General features: G+C 35.2%; 1 protein-coding gene across 9 annotated transcripts; it reads right to left on the minus strand.

Moving 5' to 3' along the window:
• Positions 1–674: 674 nt before the first annotated feature.
• LOC131149539 (uncharacterized) lies at positions 675–13043 on the minus strand. Of its 9 annotated transcripts, XM_058100080.1 has the most exons (13): positions 12755–13043; positions 12517–12651; positions 5432–5498; positions 5200–5296; positions 5076–5126; positions 4099–4189; positions 3822–3905; positions 2272–2312; positions 2054–2119; positions 1857–1916; positions 1573–1624; positions 1155–1228; positions 675–1062 (listed from the first exon to the last, which is right to left on the minus strand). In XM_058100080.1, the coding sequence occupies exons 1-13, from the start codon at positions 12912–12914 to the stop codon at positions 1030–1032; spliced, it is 1011 nt and encodes a 336-aa protein (XP_057956063.1). In that variant the 5' UTR covers positions 12915–13043; the 3' UTR covers positions 675–1029. The 9 variants fall into 9 exon arrangements, 6 of the variants coding, with proteins under 6 accessions (XP_057956063.1, XP_057956061.1, XP_057956066.1 ...); XR_009135239.1 differs by lacking the exon at positions 675–1062 and having other exon boundaries at positions 1165–1228; positions 1732–1916; XM_058100078.1 differs by having other exon boundaries at positions 675–1624.
• Positions 13044–18874: the final 5831 nt, after the last annotated feature.

Below are 18874 nucleotides of genomic sequence, written 5' to 3' on the forward strand. Positions count from 1 at the left end.
TAATGAATAGGTTTTCTAAAATGAAATTCATTTTTCCATCTACTCCTATTCGAAGGTATTTTCCAACCCAACAATCTTATTCTCACTTCTATTTCTATCTTAATTCCATTCTCATCTCGGCTGATTGAACATTCCCATCTTATTTATTAATACTGTCTTATATTTGGGAAGCTTTTGTATTGATTTTAGATAATGTAACACAAACTATATTAAAATTTATCCAAATTCATCAAAATTTATACTCCCAAACACTCCTTTAATATTTATTTTTTATCAATTTATAGGCACCCAATTCATCAATTTATCAGATATATCAATATGACATGGGACTCCTCTCCAGCAGGCACAAAACATCATCTCCAAGCTATTAGAAAGAAACATAAGGCCTGCCCATCTCTGGAAGCAACCATAAGTCATCAATAAGAAAAATTGAGCTCAGCCTCCCAAACAAACAACAGCGTGCCATGGCACAGGTCCACTTAAAAAAAGCAGTGCATTACCATTCGGATGACGACAATGCGCAGCCACGAACAATTTCAATTTTAAACAAAAAGGATTCGGCCTAATTCGCTTAATCAAACCAACTGAAATGTTTCAATTTCAATCAAAACCTAGAAATTGAATTGAACAAATACCCTTTACTTCAAAAATAAGTAAACATGAAATCATATTCATTTCGAGGAAATTCTTTGAGGTTACGACACAAGTTTGTCCACCCTTTACATTTATCAAGCGTTTACAAATCTCAAGTAATACATAATACGGTCATTATTTACACAATTCGTTTTTACAAAAAAAACAATTTTAAAAATGACTATGCACAAGTCCATGATCGCATAAATTGACAGAAACGAATTCATATAGCCGACCCCACCTAGTGGGACTCGATGCTTGGTTTTTTTTTTTTTTTTTCTGTTATTGTTGCTATGCACAAGGCCCTGCTGCCAAACAAAAAAAAATGCACACAAACCTACATTTTCAATGTCGTGTATTCTAGTAAACACATTTCTATTTCGAGATTGTGTATTGTCATTTCACTTTGACTCCGGCACGTGTGGAGACCTACTCCATAAAAATTTAAACTGCATGTTGGACAAAGAGATGAAAAACATTGGCTCTCAAAACAAGCATGCAAAGAAAGCTCATTGTGATACCAAAAACTCTTTCAAGTTGCGTAGAACACCCTTGTTGTATGGATTTCTAAACCTCATCTCTGTGAAGGTTTGCCCTGCTGACCAGACAGAATAATTAAACTCTTTCACATTGCATAGAGAACAATTTTTTCTTCTTAAAATACCCTTAAAAAACTAGCGTTCTGATATTTAATAATTTTCAGAATATATTAGGTAATTCGTCTATATTCAAGTGGGTAAGAATGTGATACAGCAACTTAATCCAAATAAATTTTCACCCAAAAAAAAGTGAAAAGAATATGGGTCAGATTGTGATTTGATCCAATTTGAGTTTCAAAGCATGAATAATAGGTGGATAAAAACATAAGGTATTTATGAATGGGATGAAACAAGTACATAAAGGGCCACACATGAATGGTGCTGTGAAATATTACGTTACCTGGCTGGGGCTGAATACTAAGTTGGAACTCTGGATAGTTTTTCCAGTTTATCTGAAAAGAAAGCAATGGTTAGAATCACCTACACTTAGCTCAAACAGTTGCAAGCAAGCTAAGATAAAACTTCCCCTATTCAACTCTTGAATTGTGGAAATATTTACCAAAGTGGACGCCTGAGAGAGAGAGAGAGAGAGAGAGAGAGAGAGCTTCTTGTCTTTAAAGTGCAAAAACAAATGCTCTCTCCCTGGAGCTCACCCACTCTTTTCCTCTTCTGGTAAGAACTTACCCACTCCTCAGTTTTGATGTTGACACAAACACAATAAATATGCCATGCCAGAAACACCACCTACACATTCACCAGGACAAGTCTTGTTAGATGACTGGAACAAATCATTTCCTTCATTTGTGACCAACATCTTTTACACAAAAAAATAAATAAAAAGAAAGAAGGAATTATAGCATAATAACCAAAACATTTCAAACCTGCCATAGAACTTGAAGAAGAGAGAATAGCATTGTGCTAATAGACAAATTGCCAGACAAACCAGACTGCACAATGGAAATTTAAATGAAAAAAAAAAATGATTATATTGCATAGTTGAAGAGGTTCAGACAACCCATTCCAGCCCAGTAACTGTTCTTAAAAGCTACAATGTGCAATAAATGGAATTCAAAAATATCATGGCCTTTACATGGCATACCTCCAACCCTGTTTTATCAAAGACCCGGGCCTGAGTAGCAACTGAAATCCAGCATAAGAATAAAAATTATAAAGGAATTTTTTCTTAAAAAGGCATAAACCAAGCATTCTTGGAAACAGAAAACCCCAACCCCTCCCTCCCCGAAAGAAATAAAATGGAAACATAAATTGCATGTAAACGAGGATTCAAATATGAAATGCAGGAAAAATATATCATTATTTTTTATTGGTTGTTAAGCAACCTTTTCAGAAAAATGGAATGAAATGTTTTCATCTACATTCCAAACATAAATTAATTGCAAATTCATTGTCTAAATGCAATTCTTGGCATGGATATGGTTAGGGATAGGCAGAGTTTTGCATTTTTAATTTAATATTTTTGTTGTGATTTGAGATTTTATTGCATAACTCTTGGCTTTATCAATTTTATTTTATTTTAGATTTTTTTCGAAAGCTGACTTGCTCTTTATAAGCCTCTAATTATTCAAGCTCTTTTTATTGAGTGACATTTGAACTCAATTGATGATGTTACTTTGATTTTAGTTATCTGAATATTACTTTTGGGTCATAGAAGATTCTAGGCTTACTTTAATGAACCAAAATTTTTTATTCAACATATATTTAACACATAATAGTATCAACTACAAACACATGTGCAAAATAATATACATTAATAGTATACATAAATTTGAATGGTATTTCAAAAAAGAAATTTATCTTCATATTTGAAAAACATATTACAAAGCATGGGTAGTCCAATCTTACCAATATTTGTCTCCAATTTGGCTGGAAACAATTTATTATTTTCTTTTTTTTACAACATAGAAACTAAAGTAATTTAGGGCAAAAAACACTGACCTCCTTTTAAAATTGTTAAAAAAGACATTATATCTCTCTTGCATTTTGGTAAAAAGACGCATCCCTGGGATTTCAATAACCCCATAAACTTCTCTTGGCATTTGATTGTTGGAATACTTATGCAGTTACACCCCCTCTATCAGCTTGTCTTTTGCAAATATTAAGGGAGGTTCATGTCTTTTTGCCCAATCTTAAGGGATGTCCATGGGATTTTGAAACCTCAACGGAGATGTGTTTTTTTTCAAACCTTAAGAGAAGTTTGTAGAATTTTTGAAACCTCATAAGAGACCTCGGTTTTTTTGCTAAAGTTGGGAGTCAATTTCTTTTGCCCTTAAAACTATTCTATTCTACCCTTTGACAACACCCATTCAGTTTTTAACTTCCACCACTGCTTTGTTCACACTATGCCTGCAGCACATAATTTGTTTTTCAGGAGTTCCATTGCCAATTGTGGCTGAGTTATCAAGTTGCAGATATCTCCCAAGATCAAACAATACAAGAAGGGGAAAAATGCAGGACATTGGCACCCATGATCCAAAATTTAACCTTGAAGCCTAAATCAAACATTATTAGATTTAAGTACAACAAACACCAGTCAGCTCAGAACATTCAAAATAGTTTGTATCCTTCAAAAACATTTAAGATCAACAACAGGGCAACAAAACATTCAGGTGTTAAGGAACCAAAGCTTACACTGAAAACAGCACACCACATAAGAAGTCTCAGTAATAACAAATCCAACTAGAAGAACCATGAAGAGAACATGATTCTTTTGACCTGCATAATTAGTGTCAAACTGTCAACATCATTATCCACTAAAGAATAGGATAGCACACTGTAAACACGCACAAGCACACATGCACATACATATTGACAAATCTAACGCTAATATAAGGAGAAGATACATGCAGTACAGAGACTGGTAGTTTTATGTTTTCAACACTTCACAATCCATAAAAATCACCAATACCTATACAGTTCCCAAAAGCAGGGCAATGGTGATCGAAGCCTTTTATGTATGCCTTGCAGCTCCTACAATATCTGACCCTTGAAATAGTACTCTGGAAGAAATATATATGTATATTTAAGACCATTTAAATTACAATGAAATGACAGAACATGAAACCAGTTGAAAACAGAAAATTTTGAATAAAAAAAAACTAAATTTCAAGTAACTGAAATTGCAGGTCAATTTTTTTTAAATAAAAGGATGATCTAATGGCTATTCAATGTACGAAGTGTATTCTCTAAATGCATAACAAATAATTATCAATAATTAACTTCTTCTCTTTCTCTGCAAGCCAAGCCACTGGTTTTTCAGTTTTCCTCTTCTCCACCTTGGTTAGAATATCCAAGTCTTTGTTGAGGCAGATTGTGTCTGTCTTAGCTCTATTAAAGAAGTTCACAAAAAGCTTAAACAAAGTACAGCATTTATCAGTAGCAGGATATGAGTAGAAGGAAAGCATCCAAATGGAGAGACAAACAAGGTAATGCCAGAATTCACATAAAACTGAATCTCTAGCAAGATACCCAGTGAGAAAAAAGGCAGCCTTGAACAAAAGAAAATTTAAATTTAAATTTAAAATAAAGAAATCACTATCCCAAAAGGTACATATGGCAACATGCAAAAGACATATTCCAACTCTGTGCTGGGAATCTTGAAACCTTAGATTTGGATTTGTGTTGATTAAGACAGCATGTAGTACAAATTTGTATTGAATTCCGTCCAATTCCACAAAAATCCAAATTCAAGACCCAAAATACATGCTCCAAAACACAATCTAAGTGTATTCAGACAAATTTTTTATTTTTTTTCACCAAAAAATGTAAGGTCTGCAAAAAACATATTCCAAGTCATTTAAGAAAACTAAAATTTTGAAGGATGAAACATCATAGCAGCAATTGTGTCTTTACAACTGAAAAATAAAGTGACAGATATAAGATTACTTCTTCAGCCAGGTCTTCATGGAGTATGCCTCCAGCTGAAGGCTCCAATTCCTGCACAAATGAGTCTGTATTACTTACAACGCAATGTTAAATGTAACTGAATGGCTCATTTCAATTTTACAACCTCACACTGAGCTTCGACTTCAGAAACTGAACCTCCAACCAGTTTGTCCGTATGAGAAGTCTCATCCTTAACCACACCAGGATCACTTGAAATTATACTGACAATAATACCTGCATGTTAGAAATACACATACAAGACCTGATAGAACTTGACAATTTAACATCAAATATTGCTTTCGGCATGTGCAAGTGGATCGAGGAGGTCAAACTAGAAACAGTGAATGGGACCCCACCTACACAAACCAGTGAGGAGCATGACAAGTTCCCCGTTGACTACAATATTCATTAAAGGTGAAATGGCTGCAAACCAGGAGAAATTTGCAAGTTGTAAGATTGAGGTCAACTATCAATGTTAAAAGAATATACTCCCAACAAAAAGCCAAAGGTTTTAGACTAGCTAGGACAAGCAATATGAATCCTTTTTCTTCTTTCAGGTAAATATAAGGCTACCTCTTCATCTAAATATCTTGTTTCTCAATAATCACTACTAACTCATGTGTCATGAACTACAATTAGCAAGCAAAATGCGGAATGGACAGTGAGAAAGGGAAACAGGAAATTCCAAAAAAGGTGCAGCTCAAAGCAGGGAAATAATCATGACGCATTCATTATATCTAAGCACTGTCAGAACAATAAAAGAAGTGCAGGTATGCATTCAATATGCATGGAAACAAGGAAACAGCAAGAAACTAAAGTCTACAATAATATTGTTAAAAAAACAATTACCAATTAAAGTTATTAATAGCCAACAGACACAAGCTATGATTAACCTTACAAATATCATGTTGTGTATCTAATCACTTCCCATCATAAATGTAGACAAGGATTAGTTTAATGAACTTTGTCAATTGTAGTCACTCCTGGTGGAAAAAGAAAAATCAAATAGTTGAGAAGGTTGCTTCTACATTCAGCTATGACAAAGGGGTAGGTACTTGGGCATTAACAGTGGGATTAAATGAGGATACTTTCATGGGATGTGTGGGGCTTAGGAGCAGTAATAAGATGTGAATCATTAAGTCGATGGTTAATAAAGTTAGTCCAGATATATTGTTCTCGCAGGAGTCTAAATTAGGAGAGATAGATGCCTTAATTTTCAATCCTAGATTCAAATATTAGGTGTCTTTCCCTTCTTCCAGGGCATCTAGAGGTGAGATAGTAGATTGAACAACAGGGTTGCTATGTTTAGAGACTGTCTGGGTCTTTTCTTTGTTGGTCTTGTTAGAGGTTTGGGGTTCTGGGGAGTGGAGGTTCATGTCAATCTTTAGTCCCACACAGTTTCCTCTGCATAATGCCTTTTTCAACAAGCTAGCAAGTCTTTTTGGGCTTTGTTTTTTTGGATACAGAAAAAAATATTAACAGAAAAACGATGTAAAATACAAGGAGAACAATATGTCCTCCAGAAAAACAGCAAAAGAGGGCTAGAACAAATACGAAAGAGCTGCCCTTTAATCTCTTTGAACTTCAGGTAGCAACAACCCCCAAAAACCCAAACAGATGAGCTCAAAAAGAAGCAAGAAACACAATTCTGCCCCACAACAATAGAGAGGAATATGTGCAATTCTTAAAATTCCTTGAATTCCTCTCTATTCAAATGCTCCACAGGGCAGCAAAAACCGTGAATTTCCATAAAGCCTTTCCTTTTCTGGTTTTGCTGAAACCCAAAAACCTTTCACTTGCAAGATCCCCCACGACACAAGGAGCCACCCAATCTTCACCAAAACAAGAGAAAAGAGCACCCCAAAGAAAGTTTTCCACTCAACAATGAACGAAGAGGTGCTTGTTTGTTTCATTGGATTTGCAGCACATGGAGCACACATCAGGGCTGAGGGCCTTGTAAGGTCTTCTGCATTGTCACAAGTAATGTATATTAAGCCTACAATGGGACGAGGTCCAAATGAATGTCTGAACCTTGAAAAGTACCTTAGCCTTCCAAATGACATGGCTCCAAGGAAAATGATGGGAGAAATGGTTGGCGGAGGGAGTTTCTAAGAGATGAAGGAAAAAGGATTTAGAGGTAAAGAGGTCTGAAGAATCCCCCTCCCAAACTCTCTCATCGTCCCCATCTGATGGAACAAAGGTATCCAGGACATTGATCATGGTGGTGAGCTCATCGATCTCTCTTTCATTAAGATTCTGAAGAAAATAAAAATCTTGTGAGAGAGAGCTACCCCTTCAAAGAAAAGAAAGAGTTGACAGGTGCAGTGTCAAGAGTGAAAATATTAAAAAGACAGGGCACCATCATCTCCAATGATGTCTCACTAACCCAAGTATCCTCCCAAAACCGAACTCTATTGCCGTTGCCCACATTGAATCGAGTTAGAGGAAGGAAAAAACTAGCAATTGGGGAAACAAACTTGGGCTTGCATGAGAAGCAATGCCCCTTCATGTAGTGTCTCACCCATTTTACTGCACCCCGTACTTACTTTTCATCACATTCTGCAACAGGGATTAACCTCTCAAGGGAACCTCACAACTATTTTCCAATAAGACAGCTGTTTTTAGAAACCACATTTCCAAGGCTCCAAGCCCCCTTTCAATTTAAGCCATAACTATCTCCCAGATAACTAAGTGATCTCTCTTCTTCTCTCAACACCCAAAACAAAGAAAGTCAGGCATCAACCTCTCTTTGGGCTTTCACTCCTCTTTGGGTGGGACACTTCAACATGATAAGGAATTCTAAGGATCAACTAAGGGGATCAAAGCGACCACTAGTATGAGAAGTTTGATTTTTTTTATTTTTTATTTTTATTTAGGATTGCAGCTTTAGGGATGTTCCCTTGGACAATGGTAATTTTAGTTGTGTGGCTTCAAGAGATAGGCAGGCCTCTTCTTGTATTGATAGATTTCTGTTTACCAACATTTGGGAAGCTGTTTTTTCCAAATGTTGTGCAAGAAATTCTAGTTAGGCCTATCTCTCACCATTATCCAGTGCTTTTAGATTCCAATCATGTTCATTGGGGGTAGGACCCCATTTAGATTTAAGAATATCTGGTTGTCACACTGGGGTTTAGAGATGTCAAGGTTTAGTGGAGAGAGTGTCATCACTGTCATTTTCAGGTTAAGAGGGACGAAAAAATTGAAGAAAGGGTTTTAAATTTTTACTAAAGTCTTGTCCAAGACACTTAAGAGAGGTTTTGAGGGCTAGGTGACGATGGCTAATTTGACTTTATTAAAGATAGATAAATTTTAGATGCAACTTTGGTGGCTAACAAAGTGGTTGAGGATGTGAAAAAGATGGGTAAGAGGAGTGTGATTGTCAAACTAGATTCTTAAAAGGCTTGCGACATGGTGAAATTGAGGCTTTCTCAATAATGTCATGGGGAAAAAAAAGGGTTTCGGGCTAGTGTGTAGGAAATGGATAAAAGGGCACTTAAGTTCAACAACTATGACAATGATCGTCAACAAACATCCTAAGGGAGTGGTTTAGGGCTTTGAGGGTTAAAGGCAAGGGGATCCCTAGTTTCTGCTCTTGTTCATCCCAGTCGTTGATGGGTTTTGTAGATTGATTTTGCATGCTTAGGGTTTAGGGGATAAGGAATATTAGTTGGGAGGGAGGGTGTGGAGTTGTCCCATATTCAGTTTGATTACTAATGATACCATTTTTTACCCAAAGCATGTTGGGAAATTTCAAAAGGTCCATACTTTCTTAAGAATTTTTTTCAAAGATTTAGTGGTTGCAGATCAACATGTCCAAGAATAGGGTGGCTAGCACTAATTTGATCATGCCAACTTAAAGGGTTTCAAGGCTCTAGCTGGTTGTGGTTCATTAGCTTGGCCTTGTTGTATCTAGATCTTCTTTTAAGGGGTAACCCCATGTTTGTTACCTTTTGGGGCCCAATGATTGAGCGAGTGGGAAGAAAAGGGCTTACTAGTTGTAAGAGAGCCATTTTACTCTCATTAGTGTATTTCTCTTTCTAACATTCCCATATACATTTTTATCCTTTTTTAGAGTTCCCATAGGTGTGATAGGGTTCTTGGAGAGGCTTATGAGAGAAATGTGGGCGAACATGGAGGGGAACAAATTGTTGAATGCTGATTTAAAAAAATAATTAAATAAATAAAAGGAGGAAGAAGAAGAAGAAGAAGATGTTGTTATGCTGGAAAATTGTGTAATTTTTCGAAAATGAATAAAGCTTCACGCTAGTCAATCCCTGATGTGTGATCTGTACCTTTTGGGTATAGTTACTATAGTATTTAATGACTCGATTGCATGATAGATAGCCATCTTTGGCCAATCAATATACCCAAATGACCATTAAATGTCGATGTACCATTTGCTAGCCCATTGAGCTATAAACGATAAGCCATATTGTTCTTCAGTCATTTAATCAGAAATTAACCTTGGATATTGGGAACTTTGCATGTGGTAATTCAATTGAGGTTTGAACGAGTGTCAAAGTGAAGGAGCATTAATACCCTCCCCTCGCGTAACCATACTCCTGAACCAAACTCTAACTATAGAGACCATGATTATCAATTCCGTGGACTTTAAATTAGCTTAGAGACCAATTAATTTGTAGTAATTAGATAAGCTAAACCAAGGTAAATAAAAATTTAGTGGCAACTCTATAAAACCTTAACAGAGCAAATAAAGACCAGCACAAATCATATTTGGATTGCCATCCCTGTCAAGACATCGGATCCCCAATTTGCACATGTTGACAATAATGATAGCAGGATGTGGTTTTGCAAGGATATTTGGGTGGGAGGGGTTTCGTTGGAGTTGTTGGTGCCTCGTCTTTTTGTTTATCCAGTATTTATAATGCACCAATCATAACGTTTTTTTTTCTTTTAAGAGGGCGCTCTCTTTCTTTAGAATTCGACTTATTTAGGAGTCCTAATGAAAGAGAGGTTGATGAGCTTACTTCTTTACTAAGTGCATTGGATTCTTTTGTTCCCCAAACAAGCAAATGATCAGATTTGGCTAGGGATTATTCACGTTATTCTTCTTGTAAGGCTTTCTTCACTCATCTTTTGAAACTATCAACCTTTAGTTCTTTTCCTCTATATCATGTCATTTGGAAGGCTAAGGTTCCTTTTTAAGTGTTAGGCTTTCATTTAAACCCTAACTCTTACGAATTAATATGAATGACCTGTTAAGGAGACCCTACAAGGCACCCAACACACATTTTTGTATGTTGTGTTGTGAATTCAAGAGACTAATTTTGCACCTTTTTCTTCATTATTCAATGGCGAGACAACTTTGAAATGCTCTTTTCTATTGTTTTGGTGGAGCATGAGTGGCTACACAAAATGCACATGATTTCTTGATAGTGAGATTCCAAGGCTTCAAGTAAAGTAGAAGAGGGCGAGCTTCATAGACTTGTGCAGTGTATCCAATCTTTTGGACTCTAAGGCCCATGAAGAACGTAAACAATTTATCATGCAACTTCTCCACATTTGCAGTGGGACAAAGATATAGAGTTAACTTTCTTGCTTCTTTCTAGGCACGCTACATTTCTTAGAGATTGCCTAATTCTCCATCTACTGTACTTATGTTTAGTGTTATTTAATGGAATTCTTTATTATAAAAAGATGTTGAAAAATTAGGCAATTAATTTTCCAAAGCACAACACAAAAGCAAGGGTAAGGTTGGGAACACTATGACGACTCTCCCCCTTCCCCCTCAAAGCGGGGAGCCTTGGGGCCTGGGAATGCCCATTGCCCACAACATAGAACAAAATAGATGTCTAATTCATGCATACTGTAGCTTGTGAAGGTGCACTTTCTCATAAGCTTTGCAGAAATAATCGCACAAATTGGCGGAAAATGATTCATGTAGTCGACCCCCACCTAGTGGGATTTAAGGCTTGGTTTGTTATTGTTGTTGTTGTTGTTATTGTTGGAAATAGTGGATCCAATGGGGAGTGGAAGGTTGTTGTTGCTCCTTTCCCACCAATTTTACATTTTTGCATCTCCACGACATTTTTTCTTGGGTACATTGAAAGGCCTATTGAGATAGGGCAGCGCCATGAGAGAAGTATATCCGCCTTCCCTAACTTTTGGATTCCCTCAACTTAGGGAACAAATACTCTTGAATGTGATCATAAGGTAAGAATGTAATTTGTGTTGTTTAAAAAGAAGTTTGACATATTTTTTTATTTTTTATTTTATATTGTATTGAAACATGCTGGCTTCCAATCCACAAAAAATATTATTTACTAACACTTCAATCAACTCATTTTCAATACACTCTAATGATATTGCAATGAACTAGGATAGAACAAATGAAAAATCAACATTTATTCCCAAAAAAAAATTCAAATGTTCATCTTTTTTTCTTTTTTTTGTTTAATCTGAAAGTTTGAACGTAAAAAAATTTGCTCTAACATTTAGATCTTTTACATTTGATAACATGTTTGATATATACTTCCAAGCAATTTCTCTCTTAATGAACTTGGGTTTTATTTTATTTCCATTTATTAATGTATAGGTATTTTTACCCACACAAAGAACATAGATTCGCTCCTTGTCCAATCCATCTATTCCTTTTTTGGGATGCAATAATTTTTATTTATTTTTTCTCAAATTTTTAGGTGTTAAATCAACAATTTCATAGGGTTAGAATGTTGTCAAAATGTTGAAAAAAGAAATTTTATTTCATTAAGTAGAAGTATTAGAGTTAGAAATATATTTAAAATTATCTACCATATATAATCATATTTATAATTTTAAGTAAAATTTAAAACTATTTTTTTCTAATTTAAAAAACTTATGCCTTAGCTCCAAATAACATCCTGGTGAACTCATCACATTGCAAATAAAACGCAAGGATTAAAAGTATGAAAGTTTGAGCACTATATGCTTTTCATTGAAACAGTGCACCGACTCCCCCTCGCACCCTCACCCCACACCCCACAAACACACAAATCCTGGTTACTCTGCTGCTTCGCGGAATCTCAATCATACTGCTTCCCGCCTTCCCGTTTCTATAGAGCATTTCCACCGCTTAAATGAGTTTCTAGACAGTACAAATTCAATTTCTTATCTTCATTTTTTTATACGGATAACATATAGACCTACTATGAATTGATTTAGTTTTTGTGAAAGACCTCAACTTGATTATCTGATGAACAATAGTAAAATAGGCAACCAATGGGTAGAACAAATCTGCAACACCATGTAATAGTCATGCCTAAAACACAAACAATTTCTTCTTTCAACTGCACTTTTACCAAAATTAGCATCGGCAATTGAAATAAGAAAAGAGGACGATTCTAATTTTATAAGTAAAGGACAAATTTTCCAAAATTAAAAAGAGTAAAATCTTGAAAGTGATGCGATGATGCGAAGAGTGAGCAATGGGTGAGTAGAGCACCTTGTCGAACTACTGCGATATAGACTCCCCAAATGAACAACATATTGAAGAAAACAAAAGCTGAAGCTGATGCAGAGACCCCAAGAAGCCGCCTGCAGAATCTCCCAAACCCAGCAACTACAAGCAACACTAGAGCTGCACACACGGCCCGCCCCTTCAGTTTCGAACTCACAAATCAAAAACCAATAGAGAGAGAGAGAGAGAGAGAGAGAGAGAGAGAGAGAGAGAGAGAGAGCACCTGAGAGTGGGAGGAGAGTAAGAAGAGATGAGGGAGCGGAAAAGCGAAGGATCATCGAAAGGGTAAAATGAGTGATGATGACGAAGAAGCATGAGATCATACAACGACCTAACAGCTCTGATGAAACTTTCCTGTTCATATGAAAATCAAACCCTAGCATTTCCGCCCCTACAATTCAACATGAAAGACTGAAGTCTCCGCTGCAGGTTTCACCACAACGAGCTTTCGGCTGTGCCGCTGGCCCGCTGTGGACTGGAGAGAGAGAGAGAGAGAGAGAGAGAGAGCTGTTTCTTGCATTTTCAGGAGAGAACTGAGAAAGGGCGCACTTGGGCTTGGGCCTCAGTTTTTGAAGGGAATATTGGGCCTAAGATTGGGTTGGACTAGGACTTATGATTGTATTAGTGGGCTCCCAATTGGCTGAAAATCCATGATTGTATAACATTTGCAATTATAATAGGATAATGATACTAAAAACATTGGTCTTCCTTCTATCGTTTTTATGTTATTATTTTCATTAAATTTATTTTTTTTAAATAGTTTATATGTCTTTTTCAAATAAAAATTTGAATAGGTTCAAAGAAAAAATTTATATTTTTAAAATTTTTTAAGAGTTAAAAATTAGTTAATGAAAAAATTGTTATGGACTATGGGGCCTTGTAGCCAACATCAAGGTGATCGAAATATATTTTTAAAGAATCACAAACATATTCATACCATAATAAATAGCATTTCACCTATGCAAATAGATATTAAAGTAGGAGTCTTAAAAGTTACATAAAAATATAAAAATTGTGGTGATAATCCAACACTATGGTCTTATGGATACCAAATTTAGATTTGTAATTGTAAAATTTCAATATAGGACTAATGTTTATGTAATGCTTGAAATATGCACTTGGAAATAGGTTTTAATATTTATGTAATGCTTGAAGTAGTGGATTTGGCAGTGGTAAGACATTTTTAAGATGGTGAAATAAAATTATCTAGATAGTGATAAGACCATTCATCAAATCAAAGTTCAAATATAATTATTTTCACAATAATAATATAAAGTGTCCTCAATTCTGCTTTAGTTATGGAAGTGTATTCATATTCAGCTTCTAGCAAATGACACAAGAGGTCAGGCAAATATATATAGGTGCTAGTGTTTGTTCAACCTCCATTTAAAGACAAAGGAGAGGACAAGTAAAACTCCAAGCAATAAGAATGTTGTCATAACATCGATAGGGTAAAGAACTTAACTAATATAATATATATTTCATTATTAAAATGGGTTTAACCCTACAAGATTTCATCCCGTATAGAATTATAAGGGCTATTCAGGAAGTCTTGTGATGAAATTTAATAAAAATTGGCACGCAAGTAAGGGCATAGGATCTAGTCTTTATGCCTAGGTTGCTCATGCTGATTACTACAATTTTACAAGGATTATTGGATATCATCTTTGGAATACTAGAGACCTTAAAATGACATATGATAACATTATATCAGAAAAAGATCAAAAGACAAATAAAACTTTTAACTAACCTAGCATAAGTAATTGAGGATATGAACAAAGAAATGAAAGAAATACAATTCAATTCAATAACACTTATATATCCCTCTACAACCTATTTGAAGAGAAAGATAAACTTTATCTAACTTATAACAAAGGTCTGTTTTGTTATGGAGTACATCAAGTTATGAGTTTGTTTTGTTATCAATAATACGTACAAAATATTATAAGAAACCATATCTTGCATGGTTGCAATTTTTGTAAAACTAAGAACACAAACATAGCATTCAATGTTCTATCGAAATTTTCGTAAATGCATTTGAATTTGAATGGAACTAACTTGCTTTGCATATTCACTGTGCAAGAGGGAATTCATTAACTTTCTTCCTAAAAGGAACTGATGTGTGGGATGATCACTATTTGGGAAGAATTTATAGGAGGAAAAGCTGAGAACACACAACCATAAAAGGTTGGGGGACACCAAATGAAAACAATTGGGATAAATGAGTTTAATGCCAACATATTCATAATTCGTTTGCACTCCTGAAATGGATTACAAATTAATTATCTTTACTCTCACTCCTGTTTAGGTATTTAAATGAACCTAACAACTTTCTAATATAGGTCCAAGTCAAGTTCATAATCGAGTGCAAAGCAAGTAAAAGAGCATGTGATTGTGAACCTAAATAAGAGTAATCGAGATGAAATATATATATATATATATATATATATATATATATATATATATATATATATTCTGGTTTATTCCCAATCAATTTTAATTTATAAATGTACATTGTTTCTACACTTTTTTCCTTTTAAAAAATAAACACAAGGCATTAATATCAATGACACAACTTCTCTCAAGCGTTTAATAAAATACCCTACATGCAATTCTTCATTTCGACAAATATGGTAAAAATGGTTGAATAATGAGGATCTTCAAAATAGAACCAAATTTAAAAATAAAAATAAAAAATACACACACACACACACACACACATTTTAAGTAGTCGTGGCCAAAAAGATGAAATTTCTAACAAAATAATTTGTTTGGAACATTTTTTTTTTTGTTTTAAAAAAAAAAAAAAAAAAAAACACAAGGCATTAATGTCAATCAGACAACTTCTAACTAGCATTTAATCAAATGCCCTACAAACACTTCTTCCGATAAATATAGCAAAGATGGTTTAATAACGAGGGTCTTCAAAATAGAAGCATTTTGCCTTCCAACAAAACCAAATAAAACAAGAAAAGCCATTTCTAAGTAGTCATAGCCAAAAAGATGAAATTTCTAATAGATAATTTTTCGAGCACACTTTTTTGCTTTAAACAATTAAAAAAAAAAAAAAAAACCAACACACACACACACACACAAGTCATTAATATAGAAAATGCAGGACACTTTCATTGATGTAGAGATGTCCTATATATGGGACTTATACAAGGTATAGTTTGTTACAAATTCAAATACAAATTAAAAAGTATTTAAATATTAAATTAGAGAGATTCTAGACTATCAAATTCAAACACAATTCAAAATTATTTAAATACTAAATCAATAAGATTCTAAACTATCAAATACAAACAGATATTCAAGTAATACAATCTGAAAAAATCCCAGATCGCCGCATACAATCGAATATTTGCAAATCTTCAACTGTTAGGATTCTCAACAAATTTCCTTAATATGCTCCCGCGAGATAGGCATGTCATCAGTTAAGACAAACTTGGAGCATAGAGAGTGAAATTTGTGATGGGATAGAGCCTTAGTTAAGAGATCGGCAAGTTGATTGTGGGTGATACATGAGAGACTTGCAGCAAACCTTTTGTAACCAGATCACGAACAAAATGAAGATCAATAGTGATATGCTTCATTGGTGAATGTATAATAGGGTTAAAACTCAACTGGAAAGCATCAATATTATCACAAAACAGATGTGGGGGCTTAGGAATCGAAATACCAAGCTCTAAAAACAACGAGTGAATCTAAACAAGCTTGGAGGTGGCTAAAGCAAGAGTTCAATATACCGCTTCAGTGGAGGAATGAGCCACAGCACCCTTCTTGCACATGCTCCATGAAATAGGACAATCACCCAGAAAAATAAGATAGACAGAGGTGGAGGATCTGATATCCCTATCATCGGCCCAATCAACATCCAAAAACCCTTGAAGAGTGAGATTCCTAGTGTGCTTGAGGAGGATGCTATGATGAAGAGTACCTTTCAAGTACTGCAAAATACACTTGGCAACGGTCCAATGGAGTTGAGATGGTTTATGCATAAACTGGGCCAGCTTATTGACTAGGAAGGTAATGTCCGGCCGAGTTAGAGAGAGATATTGAAGAGCTCCTAAAACTCAACAAAATTCAGTAAGATCAGCAGGAGAAGAGCCATCGTGGTGTTGAAGAAGATCCTTTGTGGCAAGTGGAGTCATCACTGCCTTAGCACCATCCATCTTAGTGCGAGAAAGGAGATCCAGAATACACTTTTCTTGGGAGAGGAACAGTCCATAGGGAACTGAAATCACCTCAACACCAAGAAATTAATGCAAGGGACCAAGATCCTATAGAGAAAATCGATGACCGAACTGTTGAACAACCTTAGAAATGGCAGCAAAGTTACTCCCAGTGATTAAGATATCATCAACATATACCAAAAAAATAAGAGTAACATCAGTACTCATGTAGATAAACAGAGAAGAATCGGATTTGGACTGCTGAAAATCTAGTTGAAGAAGACAAGCACTTAGTTCTTGATACCAAGCACGAGGTACTTGTTTCAATCCATACAAATACCACTTTAACCTGCAAACATAAGAAGGCAAATTAGGATCAACAAAACCCAGAGGTTGAACCATGAATACATCCTCCTGAAGGCGGCCATGGAGAAATGCATGATTAACATCCAGCTGGCGAAGAGGCCAATTTTTCTAAAAAACAATGGAGAGGATAGCCCGAATAGTTACCGACTTCAAAACAAGGTTGAACGTCTCATTATAGTCAAATCCAGGCCGTTGATGAAAACTTTTGGCCACTAACCAGGTTTTATAACAAGAAATACTACCATCAGGATTACGTTTGATACAGAAAACCCATTTGTAGCCAATGGATTTGATTTTAAAGCGCAGTGGAACCAGCTCCCATGTACCATGTTTAACCAACACGGTGAACTCTTCAGACATAGCATGCCACCACTTGGGGTCTTTCAAGACTTAAGACACACATGTGGGCTCAATAGGTTAAGGAAGAAGGTGTCGAGTGGCAAGGTAAAGTGGTTTGGGTCTATGAATATTATTCATAGATCGGGTAGTCATACCATAAGTACGGGTGGACCGGGCCAAAGATGCAGGTATGGTGGATGAGGGTATTACCTCTGGCGGAGAAGGTGTAGGGAGAGTGATGAAGTCAGTGTTGACTTTTTGAGTCTAATCCTTGTTTTGAGTATGACAAACCACAGTATCTCATTTGTATGCTTTGAGTATTTGAACAGGTGTATGTTTCAGTAAGCACAGATGATGATGCAATTTGGAAGCCATAAGAGCACCTAAATGAACATACCTCGACGTATTCCATAGAATTACAAAGGAACAGAAGACTGAAGATTTTATATGTTTTTCAGTTGTAATAATTATTTAGGTTTAATTGTGCATGCATTCCTCATGATTTAATTTGAAGCTCAATTAATGACCTTAGACTAACCCTAGGATGCATGTTTTTCAAGAAAATATTCATATACACTTGACCTAGGTTGGATCTACATTTTAGAAGGTTAATAGGGTTGAAAAACAGGGCACTCGTTCACTAGTGACTGGCCTCATCAACGAGCAAATATCGAGACCCTAATTTTCTTAGACAAGCCACTTGTCGACTAATCCCTTGGTGCAAGTGAAGGACACTCGTCGACTAATGTGTCCACTCATCGACCAGTCTGTCAGGCATAACCGATGCTTCAGCGCTCAACAATTAGATTTTTCTTTAATAAAATATCTTTTAATGATCCAATGGGTAGAAAACGACTTTATGCCTAAAGTTCTTATAAATACTAACCCTAAAACTTATTTTAATCTCTCTTGCCTACATTCCCTTGTGCTAAAATCATTGTTGGGCATTCACTTAGTCTTTCTTCAAGATCCAAGAGCATTCACTCGCATCATTTTGCAAAGCTATATTGATCTTGAGGTTTGGTAAACAAGTTTTTGTTTTACGCATTCAAATCTTATTTTTCTACTCTCCTACTTATTTTATTTGAAATATTTCTTAGGAGCAAAAACCCTAGTTTTTCATATATCCATTGTTTGAAAAATATTTTGGGAAAAAAGTTTATACTAGGGCTTGAATCTTTGAAGTATTCACTTTCATATTTTTATTCAAAGATTATATTCTCTCATCTTTGCAAAACCTATTTGAAAGCAAACCCTAGAATCTCCAACACTCATATTTTTTAGAAATCATTTTTGGAGAAATATTGAATAGGGTTAAGATCTTTGAAGCAATATATATATTCATACACAGATCATATATTTTTATTGCAAACACCTCATTAGGAAACACACATATTATCTCTTGAGCTTCAAGTTATATCATGTGAGAGTATTTAGGATTTCATTGTATTCAATAGCTAATT

Source organism: Malania oleifera, chromosome 2 (genome assembly GCF_029873635.1).
Source record: "Malania oleifera isolate guangnan ecotype guangnan chromosome 2, ASM2987363v1, whole genome shotgun sequence".
Classification (NCBI taxonomy): domain Eukaryota; kingdom Viridiplantae; phylum Streptophyta; class Magnoliopsida; order Santalales; family Ximeniaceae; genus Malania; species Malania oleifera.